This window comes from Oenanthe melanoleuca, chromosome 2, assembly GCF_029582105.1.
Source record: "Oenanthe melanoleuca isolate GR-GAL-2019-014 chromosome 2, OMel1.0, whole genome shotgun sequence".
In the NCBI taxonomy this organism is placed as follows: Eukaryota; Metazoa; Chordata; class Aves; order Passeriformes; family Muscicapidae; genus Oenanthe; species Oenanthe melanoleuca.
This window is the reverse complement of record NC_079335.1, coordinates 84,177,980-84,190,055: the sequence shown is the minus strand read 5'-3', so window position 1 is coordinate 84,190,055 and position 12,076 is coordinate 84,177,980. Positions and strand designations below refer to the sequence as shown.

General features: G+C 39.8%; 1 protein-coding gene across 1 annotated transcript; it reads left to right on the top strand.

Moving 5' to 3' along the window:
* The first annotated feature begins 2,253 nt into the window (after positions 1-2,253).
* On the top strand, positions 2,254-11,825 carry BLOC1S5 (biogenesis of lysosomal organelles complex 1 subunit 5). Its single transcript, XM_056483803.1, has 5 exons — positions 2,254-2,361; positions 3,513-3,595; positions 5,681-5,810; positions 7,428-7,486; positions 9,741-11,825. The coding sequence occupies exons 1-5, from the start codon at positions 2,259-2,261 to the stop codon at positions 9,918-9,920; spliced, it is 555 nt and encodes a 184-aa protein (XP_056339778.1). The 5' UTR covers positions 2,254-2,258; the 3' UTR covers positions 9,921-11,825.
* The last annotated feature ends 251 nt before the right edge of the window (positions 11,826-12,076 follow it).

Genomic DNA, 12,076 nt, shown 5'->3' with positions numbered 1-12,076 from the left:
GATTTGGGGGAAGATTGTTTCCACAAAACCAATTAACTCATTTTTGAGCCTGAATTTAGAAGATTGTTGATATTGTCAAAAAAACCAAAACCCATATAGTAATTTCCGTGAGCAGTTTCCAACCTTTTATGATGTGGCATACAATTTAATAATAGAATCATTTTTTTGTGTCAGTCTTAATAGCTTTAAAAAGTCCCTTTTTTTTTCCTGAGCCACACAATTGCTCCTATTTATAAAAGCTATGTGGGTTAGAACATGGGCACAACTAATTTCTAACAAAGAATACATACTAGTCCTATTTTCTACTAATAAACTAGTAATTGTTCTAGCTAAACTAGCACCTTTCTGGTATTCCAGGTAGGAAGGAAGCCTTCAGGACACTGAAGGCTGCAGCAGCTATAGCAGAATTTGTGGCCCAGTTTATTCTTCATTGACCATACAATGACACTGAGAATTATAGTATGTATTGCAGATTTAAAAGAAAAAAAAAATGTGTAAATGAAGAAAATAATTTAGATGCGATTAAACAGAATCAACGTGTTCTATAAATTACTGAGTATCAGGAAGAAAAAAGTCACAAACAGAAGTTAATATACTGTAATTTCTAAGTGGCCAGGATGGAGGGGAAGCATATTGAAAATATCTGAATGCTCTCATAGAATCACCGGATGGGTCAGGTTGGAAGTGACTACGTTGGCTTATCTGGTCCAACCTCCCTGCTCAAGCAGTCATCCCAGAGCACTTGGCACATAATTTTATCCACAAAATACCTAAGTATCTCCAGGGAGGGGGACTCCACAACCTCTCCGGACAATCTGTTCCAGTGCTCAGTCACCTGCACAGTAAAGAACTTCTTCCTCCTGTTCAGGTGAATTTCCTGTGCATCAGTTTCTGTCCATTGCCTCTTGTTCTATTGCTCAGCCCCACCAAGAAGAGCCTGCCTCCATCCTCTTGTTACTCTCCCTTCAGATACTGATAGACATTGATAAGGTTCCCCCTCAGTTGTTTCTTCTCAGGGCTGTACAATCCCACTTCCCTCAGCCTTTCATTGCAAGAAATGCTCCAGAACCCTAATCAGTTTTATAGCTCTCCACTGGACCTGCTCCAGGAGCTCCATGTCTTTCTCATACTGAAAGCCTCTCTTGTACTCTGAAGTAGTTTTAAAAGAAATGTACAGGGATTTTACATCGTTTTTGCTTTTTTTTAATACTTGTAAAAAGAGACTGCTGCAAGCTTTTTTGTTTGGTTGGTTTTGTTTGTTTGTGGTTTTTTGTTTGGTTTTTTTTTTTTTTTTTGTAGCCTGCGTGTCCAGCAGTTGCTATTCATGTTTGCTGCACCTAGAAGCAAGCTGGGTTGCTTAATGTATGTCTCTTACTATAATTTATGAACCAGAGAATCAATTGGGTTTTAAAAAACCTTTGAAATAATCGAATCCTTCCTATGACTAAACACTACCATGTCAAGTAGACCAAGCGTCACGTCCAGTCTTTCCTTAAACACCTCCAGAAGTGGTGACCCCACCACGTCCCTGGTCAGCCCATTGCAGTGTCCAATCTCTCTTTCTGCGGAGAAATTCCTCCTGATGTCCAACCCGAACATCCCCTGACACACCTTAAGGCCATGTCCTCCGTCCTGTCGCTGGTTAGAAGAGGCTGACCCCACCTGGCTACACCCTCCTCTCAGGGAGTTGCAGAGAGCAGTCATGTCTCTCCTGTGCCTCAGGGTAACGCCCGCAGCTCCCTCACGCCGCTCCTCACAGGAATGTCCTCCCGCCCCGCGCCCATCTCCGCACCCGGGCGCTCTCCCCCACAGGCGCAGCCCCACAGGCTCGGGGCTCCCTGGGGCGGTTCCGCGGCCCCACAGGCGCAGCCCCACACCCTGTACGGGTCTGTGGGCTCGGGGCTCCTTGGGGGCGGTTCCGCGGCCCCACAGGCGCAGCCCCACACCCTGTACAGGTCTGTGGGCTCGGGGCTCCCTGGGGCGGTTCCGCGGCCCCACAGGCGCAGCCCCACACCCTGTACGGGTCTGTGGGCTCGGGGCTCCCTGGGGGCGGTTCCGCGGCCCCACAGGCGCAGCCCCACACCCTGTACGGGTCTGTGGGCTCGGGGCTCCTTGGGGGCGGTTCCGCGGCCGGCGCGCTGCGATGACCTCACGGCGCGGCGGCGGGCCCGGCGGAAGCTCTGCGGGAGCAGGCGGGGAGAGAGGCCGGGGAAGGGCCGGGGCGGCCCGGGCTGCGCTGCCCGGAGCCGCTGAGCGCCATGAGCGGGGCCGGCCCCGCGTCCCCGGGCCGTGGAGGGCCGCCCGCCGACAGGAGACGGGACTCTCCGGCCGCCGGGTCCCCGATCCAGCCCATCATAAAGGGTAAGGAGGGAGCGGTGCGGGGCCCGGAGGTGCCGAGCGCGCTGTGTAACCCCGCGGCAGAGGCGGAGAGATGGCCCGGGAGCGGCCGGAGTGTCCCGGGATCCCCCCAGCACCGCTCCGGCTCTCCGGGATTCCAGCGCCCTCCAGCCCTCCGGGGTTGGGCGGCGTGTGCTGAGGTTTAAAGGTGGACGCCTGGGAGGCTTAGCTGGCTTTCGCCTCTCAGAACTGGAAACCAGGGTGTCTCTGTGGCTTTTTTTCGGGGAGCCGAGTCGGCCACCCAGGGTCTTGATACGGGCGTGGGGTTTCCTGGGAAGCTCGCTCTTTCGGTCTTGTTCGCCCAAGTTTTGTCCTGTATAATCCGTACACAAAACATTTGGGCTTTATTTGCTGCAATCATGACTTTCCCGAATTTCTAAATAATCGTTCTGCAATCGTTTTGAACGTGGTGGGATTCAGGGTGTTGAACAAACACGGGTGGACACAGTAGAGCCACAGGGCAAGTACATCAGCTGGGGCAGGAGAGCGCATCCATCCTTTAGATGGCAGTGCCACTTTAAAATGTTTTCTTGGCACTGCGTTGTGTTTGCTGTGCTCTCACGGTGCTTTTCAATTTAGCAGGCTTTTTCTTTGTGACAGGCAAGCCTGTTTCTCCACATACACTTAAATAGTAAAGGCTCTTTTCCAAGACTAAATTTCAAGTCTGGGCCTAGAATACAAGAAAATGTTCAGTTTTCCTTTGTAGTAAGGATTCCTCCTGTCTCTCGCTGCAGAAGACTCCCACACTTACTCTGTGGATCTCTGTTAAGCTGCAGCGTTTAGTTCTGGTCTTTTACCAGCACTAACAATCAGGTATGGAAGCTGTACTGAGGAGAAAGAGGATTGAGTCGAAGGGTGCTGAGCCACAGCATTCACCTTTACAGAAAGGTGTTTTTGGCATCTAGAATACTGGTTCGTTGTGTTTTATCTAAGCTGGTGGTTTGCTGGATAGATAGGTTACCCTACGAATTCTGTTCTGGTGCTCTTTAGGTTTTGTATGCACTTGGTGAGCAGTAATCCTTCCTTACACTGAGATATAGTGCACTGCCTGTGTTGTGTAGCCTGGTGTGAGAGTGAGAGAAAAACTAAAATTCTGGCTTTCATTCATCTTCTAGATGTTGGGGAAGTCTATTCAAGACTGCTGGATCATCGACCAGTAATTCAGGGAGAAATACGTTACTTTGTTAAAGAATTTGAAGTAAGTATTTGTATCTTACTGGAAACTTTGAACAGCTTTAGCAGCTTTTTAGATATCATAGTAGGTCCATAACTTTCTTCAAAAGGGCTTGACATGGATTTTTTTCCCAAAATAACCTGTAGTATAGATCTGCATCTTTGGCAAACAAGGCAGTAGTTTAGGCCTTTCTTTAAAACAACTTTTGAAAAAAGTTTGAAAAGAACATGTGTTTTTTAATTTTTTTCTTGCAGAAGACTGGAAAGAATATTGATGTAGGAGAATAATGTAGTCCTAACATCTTAGAGAACTCCTGTTGGTTCAAGGAAAGTGTAGTTGGCCAGTGTAGGTTTACATCCTCTAGAGAAACTACTTTGTGCCTCAGCTGGATTCAGCTAGCACAGTTATTTTTTTATTTTCTTTGATTTTCGTTACACAGGAGAAAGTGACACTACTCGAAAAAAAGAGGAACACAAAGTAATAAAATCATTAAAAATTGAATGACTGTTATTTGACTGTCTGCAAATAAGGCTAAAGTACTAAATGTGTAGAACTGTTTATATACAGCTTTGCCTGGGAAGTATAATTTGGTTTCCACAAGATGGCAGCAAAAGTTTAGAAAATTTGAATCCTACGCCAGCAAAAGGCTGTTTCTCTATAGATTTTCTTTCTTACAGAATGTGGAATTTTAAAATTGTAGCTGAAAATGCAATAACATCTCAAAATTCCGGTGTACAGACCTGATTTGAATGACATTAAAATGTCTTTCCTCATCACCTTCCCCAACCTAGACTGTAGCTTATATTTCAAGCAGGTTTGTTTTTGTCTCTGCCGGTTTAGCAAAATACAGATAAGAAATAAAATCTCACCAGATTGGTATTGTATACACTTGAGAGTCACAAGAAATAGTTTCTTTTCTCTTCTTTCCCTAACTAAGCTATAGGATACAGTAAATAATTTTAAATGTCATTCCACAGGGAGGAAAATATTAAACTCATGGACAAAATTAGGACTTATATCTTTAGGTTGATAATTTATATATTTGTCTCATTTTTCCTGAAGTCTTGATCTGTTTCTTAGACAAGTTTAATATATTCCTAGATCTTTTATTGAAATTTAGTTACTGGTTTATACTTTTATGGGGGGAAAATAGTAAAGTAGAGGATTGTTTAAATTTCTGCAATTTAGAATTTCTTTTAAGTGGGCTTAGGAATACTGGCACCCTAAAATTCCAATTGTTTCTAACTTTTGAGATATGAGATACTTTTTGGTTGAAACATGTGCTTGTTTTTTCAATGATTAGCACCTAGTGTGCAAGGAATGGAGATTTGCACTCAGGAAATCTGGAGCCTATTTAATTAAGGAGTTTTACTTGTCTGTGCCTCTGTTTCTGAAGTTTTAAAATAGGTGTGGTGATCCCTGTCCCCCTTTATGTGATAGAGTATTTTTGTTTATTATTGAAAGTAAAATGCTGATGAAATCCATAGTGTGAATAGTGCTGTGGCTTCAGAAAAATAGATTATTTTTTTTATTTAGTCAATAAAACAAGATCTTCCTGTACTTGTAATTAATCATGATCAGTAGTGATCTAGAAGTGCTGCCTCTTTAGCCAGCTGTGTTATATTATTTTTTAGTCAACTTCATTGCTTCAGTTGAAACAATTTTACTTGTTTTCATCTCCTACCATACTAAATGTGAAGGGTCAGACATCAAGCAAGCTATGTTATTTCTCAGTAACCAACTGAGCTATAAAAATGAAATACATTCAAGCACTGTTGCTCTCTGTTGTTTTAGAGATGCTGTAAATTATCTATACAAGACAGGACATTTTTCCTCACAGTGTGTAAATAGTTAATATTGTCTTTTTTCACAAGGGACAGCGGCATCATTCAGAGGATTTTTGTATTTTAATGTGAAGTGTGGAACATTGATCTCGGGTTATTTTGGCAATTTTTTCTGTGTTGTTAAATAAATAGAGTAACACTTTAGTAGACAATGGTCTAGTCTTTGAAATGAAGCTATTAGTTGATCAACTGGGAAAGCTTCTTTAATTTGTGAAGTGGAATTCCTTGCTAAGCACTTGCTCACCTTCTTTCATTTTTTTGGCAGGAAAAACGTGGCCTCCGAGAACTGCGAGTACTTGAAAATCTGAAAAATACAATCTTTGAAACAAATGAACGTGTTCTTCCAAAGTGTGAGCAGGCAATGCAAGACAATTTGAGTGAAACCTTCAAGAGATGTAAGCAGGTTGCTTCTTATTGCTCTTGATGCATTATTTTGAGTAAATTAAATAATATGGATTCAAAACATGATTTGTTAAAAAATTAACACACTTGGGTAATTTTGTATTCTTTATGTGCTTTGTTCTCACTTCTGTGCAACTTTAAAAGGGAAACAACAGGGACTTTTTTTGATAATAGCTGATCAGCTCTTGCTAAGGTTGCATTAAAATTTTTTGTTGATTTGAGTAGAAGCTGTTTCAGCACATTCTCTTCCTATTTGCTTGGAAATAGTGCACCAGGTAGACTAAAGCCATGTGAAAAATTTGAGTTTCCTGGTTTGTTGCAAGTGTGCTGTGGTGACCATCAAGTTTCTTAATTTTACCAGAAGACTGCATAATACTGTCTCACATCATCTAAAACAAAACTTCCTTCTGAATAGCTATGAAATTATTATTATTATTCAGTCACAAATTGGGAAGTCACAAATTGCATGCTAATCTTTGTTTCATCCTTATTAATATATATTTCTTTACTGCTCAGATTTTAAAAGAATGTTTGAAATTTTTGCTGATTTTTAAGTGTTCTTCTTTTTATACTCTTTTAGCAGGATGGCTTCTTCAAAAGAGATTCTAAGAGAGTGTGGGTACACAGCTTTAGTTGCCAAATTTATGCAGTTGGAACATCCCACTGTGGGTTTTGTTACAATTTATGTGTGGCATGTTGTATAAACATTTAATTTCCTATAACTTATTTATATGGCATCTGGCATATGCAGAATAGCAAATGGTAGATGGTGCTTTACACACCAAAAGGATTGCAGGAAAACATTAAATTAACCTTAAAATTTAGTCATGCAAATAAGGCATTCTAATACCATCCAAGTGGGGTGTACCTTTGATGCTGCTCCCTGACTTTCTAATGGCCAGCTACATGCAGTTCATCATCAGTAACAGAATCCCAGAATGTTTGGGGTAGCAAGGGAGCTCTGGAGGTCATGTCCAACCTCCCTGCTCAAGCAGCAGCAGCTTGAGCCAGTTGTGCAGAACTGCAACCAGCTGCTCTTTGGGAAATTAGTGCATTTAATTCTGCATTTAAATTAGGTGTTAAATAAGTTAGAGGGGAGGGAGAGTGTGTAGGAATACAGTTCCTATTTCCATTGACAAGTTTTCCCAGGCTTAGTCTGGGAGAGAAGAGATGGACTTCAGCATAAAGATGTTGTATATGTAGAATCTATATACAGCTGATGGGGAGAAAACAAGGGAAAAAAACCCAACTAACTAATACATAGAGTTTGATCACCTGTTTCTACTTACTGACTTGAGAATGGTTTTTGATGTCTTCTGAGTTGCTGAGTAGTGCACTCCAGCTCATCAGCAGCACTAAGAGTGCTTTCTGCTTTTGGCTTCTAGAACATACAAAGGTTGAACTCTGCAATAAGCCTACTTACTTTTCTGAGTGTAAAAGTTGTAAGTGTAAAGCATTTTCTGCAAGTACAGGTGACTCTTGGGCAGAGTTAAGTGACACAGTGGAATATTATCTTCACCTTGCAACAGCCTTGAATCTTCTAAATCCCTTTTACGCAAGTTTGTCTGATTTACAGCAGCAGCCTGATGTACTGCAATTTGTTGTTTCAGTGCAAGCTGCCAACGCCATGATGCATAGACTCCAAGAGAGGGAGTATGAAGCAAGAAAGGTAAAGGATGGATGGATGGATGGATGGATGGATGGATGCATGGATGCATGGATGGATGGATTTTTATTTTGTGATCTAAGAGTCTTGTGCTTCACAGCAAGTTTGTCTGCCTTCAGTACAGCAAAGCTTAGAAACATATTTTTCTATACCTTATATACTTGCAGTAAAACTTCCTTTGGGATGATTTCTGCACTTATAAAATGCACACTGCAAAGTTAATGGATGTAGCTACCTCTTTCTACAATCTCCTGGTATATGGAAACTATTTTTTTATTTCCTTTGCTTTATTTTCCCTCCTAGCTCAGACTATAACATTTGTCACATACAGGGAAAGCTTAAATATAAAAAAATCTTATTTTCTGTGGAACAAAAAACATCTACTAACCTACCAGAATGGAAATGTAAATCTTTCCTAGTTAGCTGAGAACATTGACCATATTATATATATTGCTTGTTGAAAGGAAGTATTTTTTTCACTTGTGGATGGGTTATTTAATGAAGGGCTATATTATAGGAACATGCGAATCATTGGAACCTTTTCAGTTGGCTACACTTTGCTTATTTGAAATACATGTGCCCTGAATCTAAAACCTGGAAAATTATACAAAAAAATTAGTTTCATGTATTCCCATTACTACTTCTTTATTGTGTTCCTGTGTTATCTCTTTACTTGCAAAATGCCATTGATAATAATTTAGTTCAGGAAAAACCGAAGACGTTTCCATGGCTATCAAGCAAAACAGGTTGTGCATTGATGGATGTAAGCTGATAGTCATGTTTTTCTTTCCTTTTTTGCAACTGATGAAGATGGGCAGTCCAGTTGCAATTGAATACTGGTACTGGGCAAACAGCACACGTCTGAACACTGACAGAGTTTGTTGTGTCTGACACTAGAGTAGATACTCAGAGAGGTAGGAAATTCTTACAGTTCTGCCACTGTTTGAAGTAAAACTTTAATAAGAAATTTATAACTTAGAACATGAACAGTCACTTAGTAAGAAAGGTGACTGTCCTTCTAAAAAATATTAGCTGTATGTTTTTTTTTTTCTTTTTTTTTTTTTTTCTTTTTTTTTTAATATGTAGCAAAATAGTTGTTGTAGGTATCCATGATTGATAGCATTTCTTAAAGTTTGTAGTATAAGACTTTTTGCTTGCAACTTTCCAAAAGGGAGTAGTAACATGTAGGTAACTTTTTTTAAAATATAGATAAAATTTGTCATTGTAGTGCAGCCACTTGAGGAGAAATACTTTTCCTTACTTTTCTGAAAGGATGTGTTAGGAAAAAATCGTGAGATTTTGGCAGAAGTAGTGTCAGGTTTGGGTGTATAACATGTAATTGTATCAAAAAGTGTTTGAAACACCAGTGTTTCAAAATACAAAGCGGTCAAACTGTTTGTGTGCACTAGTGTATTTTTGTCAGTAGATGTTACTGTATCTGTTGCAAACAAAATGGATCTTGGCACATTGTTAAAGTGTATCAAAGGCTGCACTGAAAAAGTAGTGTATTTAGCCCTTGCTGTGTGAGCTTGAAGAACAGCAGAGAAAATGTTTATATAAATGTGTTCCCAGTGCCTTTAGTTGACAAAAATTCCACACATTAAAAAACAATCATTGCTGATACACTGAAAAGGAGAGAGGCTTAAAAAAAGAAGGATTAATCTTCTCTTTTGCTGGGTGATGGAGCAAATGGAAGAGCAACTGCCTAGATTTATTTTGGCTTCTGCACCTGTAATATAAGGGGGCCAGACCGTCAATACAGCTTGCAAGCAATCCACAGAATTACATTGTGTTTTGTCATGTGCATTGGATGTGTGTATGATCTCTTTTTCTAGATATGTAGACATTTTTAATTTTTCTTTTCAAGATAAGATAGTGAATGGAATTAGACTTAGCAGAAGCCAAGCAGTAGGAAAGTATGAGGGGAAAAATAACTTATTTATAAAGGAAGACATTAATCACAGTGAGAACTAGCTGGCTAAAGCAGAAACACTAGCTGCCAGTTTCAAAACATTTAATATCTCTGTTGTGTTTTATAGAAATAGCATCATTACTAATACAATCACATTAATAGCATTGCAGACATTTTACCACTTGTTTTGGATTGGCTATACAAAAATAAGTGTTTTCTTTTTCGTTTCCCCTTTCCATTTGTTTTCTTGCTAGTTTCCAGAAACTTTAAAGTTACGTAGCTCTCATTAACCCCTCTGTTTTAGCATGGAAAAGATTGTTCAAAACTGTACTTTCCTCCTTTCAGCTTCAGGCAGACAAGGTGATGGCTCGCGAGGAGAAGTGCATTGCTGACTGTGAGGAGTTCATGAAAGAGCAGCAGAACAAGCGCGCGGAGGTGGACGAAGAGCACAGAAAAGCCATGGAGCGCCTCAAAGAGCAGTATTCTGAGATGGAGAAGGAACTGGCCAAATACGTCTCTTTTTGAGACCTTTTTTAATAATGCTGGATTTGTGCCATGCTGAGTTGCCTCTGAATTAAATTGAGGTTATTTTGGAAAGCTGAAGCTGATAGAAATAAGGAGAATTTCCTCTGCTGGCTTGGTACGGGAAGAAAAAGTTTGCATGCTTTCAACTTAAGTGCCTATCTATGCTCTTTTGGTTCAGGGCAGGTGGAATGCCAATATTTGTTTGTTGGAAGGTGGAACTGAAAACTGTGTGACTACATCAGCTCAGGGAGTTGCAAACTGGAGTTCTCTCCCATCAGCAGAGTATCGTATCATTTGAGAAAACAAAGACTAATGTAATATCAACTATCCTGGTATGCAGCCACAACCCTTTCCCAAAAAGTAGGTTAATAGATTCCAGCCATAGTTAGCTGAGAACACTGGGAAAACTCTGCATTATGCTTGTAGATTTCAAGAAAGTAAAGTTGTCTTATGGAATATTTTACTTTGAAGATTAACCTGTGAAAGATCTCAACAGAACTTTAAATCCAATTGTAATTCAAACTTTTGGGTTGTATATTTAGTATTATGATGTAGAGTTGCTATTTGAATGGGTTTTGTTAACATAAAAATTGTAAGATAAGCTTGGTAAACAATTCCTTTTTTTTTTTTTTCTCCCTGTAAATGTCTCAGGCCTCTCTTTTTAAGCAAAGCCATAGCAAGCTAAAAAAATGATCATGAGAGGCATATCAGTCTTTGTATTAGCTTTGTAGCTAGTACAGATTTACCTTAAGTATTTGGCGTGCTGTTGGTTTACTTAGGATAAGCTTGTCAGAAATTTATGAAGCAATTGAGGTAAGATTTTTGTTTCTTTATCAGAATAACAAATGAGCAGATTAGTGGTTAAATGCCTGTAGTACTGTTCTACTTTCTTACCAACTTTTACAGCATATATGAAATACACTTTTGCACTGCCTTCATTTATCCCAAACTTGCAGTTACCAGCAGTGTAACTGAAGAAGTTAACTTAATCAGTTCATTAGCCAAGGAAAATGAGACATAGTACCTTAATGAAAATTACTGCAAGCTAACCGTTAGCGCAGGAAATATCTTTCCATAATTTAGTTGGTGTCCAGTGTAGAATGGAAACAGGTAAAAATAAACAGAATTTACGCGTTACCTGTATTGCAGCAGTAATGTACCAACAAGGGTTGCTTGTGTAGGTTTATGGCTTGGTTTCAAGGCTCCATTCCTGGCAGCATGTTGATAGTGTGATTAAAGTTAGTAGAGGAGATGGAATAAGTATTTGAGATTTCTTTCAATAACACTGAATTCCTGCCAAGCTGCTCTGCCTGCTACCGTAGGCCCAACAGCTTCATCAATCATCATCGTGTATCTGGACTGAAAAGAGGATTTGCCAACACTGGGGCACACTGGAATGTTGTTAATTCTCTGTTCTGAATGGAAAAAACATAGATGTCTCAAAAGGATCCCACACATGAAAAATAGGAAAGCTTCTTTGTGAGCAACTGTCTGAATAGAGAGTGACCTCTGTAATATTTCTCAGCTTGTGTACCCATGATGAATGTTGTAACTAAGGTCAGACTTTTCATTTACAAAGAAAAAAATTAGATCTTGCCTGTCTTTAGAATTGGGTGTGGAATAGTTTTGTTTGGAGCACAGGCTGGAAATGGATTCTCTTACCAGATTATTTGGTGTATATGTGCTCAAAGCCCAAATCTCTTTGTAACAAAACACATTTACCTGCATACTGAATTAATTTTTATTTTTGCACTGATTATTTTTATTAAGATTTAGATATCTAATTAACTGTGCACTGGAGCTGTGGGGTTTAGTATTTCATCAATTTGAAGACTCCTAAGCAATGATGCAAGTGTTATAAGTTGGATATTCACTGGAAAATAAAAGTGGTATTTCCAAAACCTGGGATGTGTGCTCCTGATTTTTTTGAAAGCTTAAGTACTAACACTGAAAACGTGTTCCCCTTTCTGAATGTTTCATGCTGAAGAATCTTTTATGCTGGAGACAATTTGAAAGCATCCTTCTTCAAAATCTGTCTACCTCTTGGTGTCAATGTTATTCATTGTGGGGACTAAATGAAAAACATCTGTTCCTGAAAAAATTTCATTTAGTAACTTTCACCTTTTTTTGCATAATATGCTGTAGGTACTTGGAAA

Excerpts from the sequence above, each read along its gene's own strand:
- BLOC1S5 (XM_056483803.1), top strand. The coding sequence starts at position 2,259 with ATGAGCGGGGCCGGCCCCGCGTCCCCGGGCCGTGGAGGGCCGCCCGCC. Across the intron at positions 3,596-5,680 it reads ACTTTGTTAAAGAATTTGAA|GAAAAACGTGGCCTCCGAGA; the intron begins GTAAGTATTTGT and ends TTTTTTTGGCAG. Across the intron at positions 5,811-7,427 it reads GAGTGAAACCTTCAAGAGAT|TGCAAGCTGCCAACGCCATG; the intron begins GTAAGCAGGTTG and ends TTGTTGTTTCAG.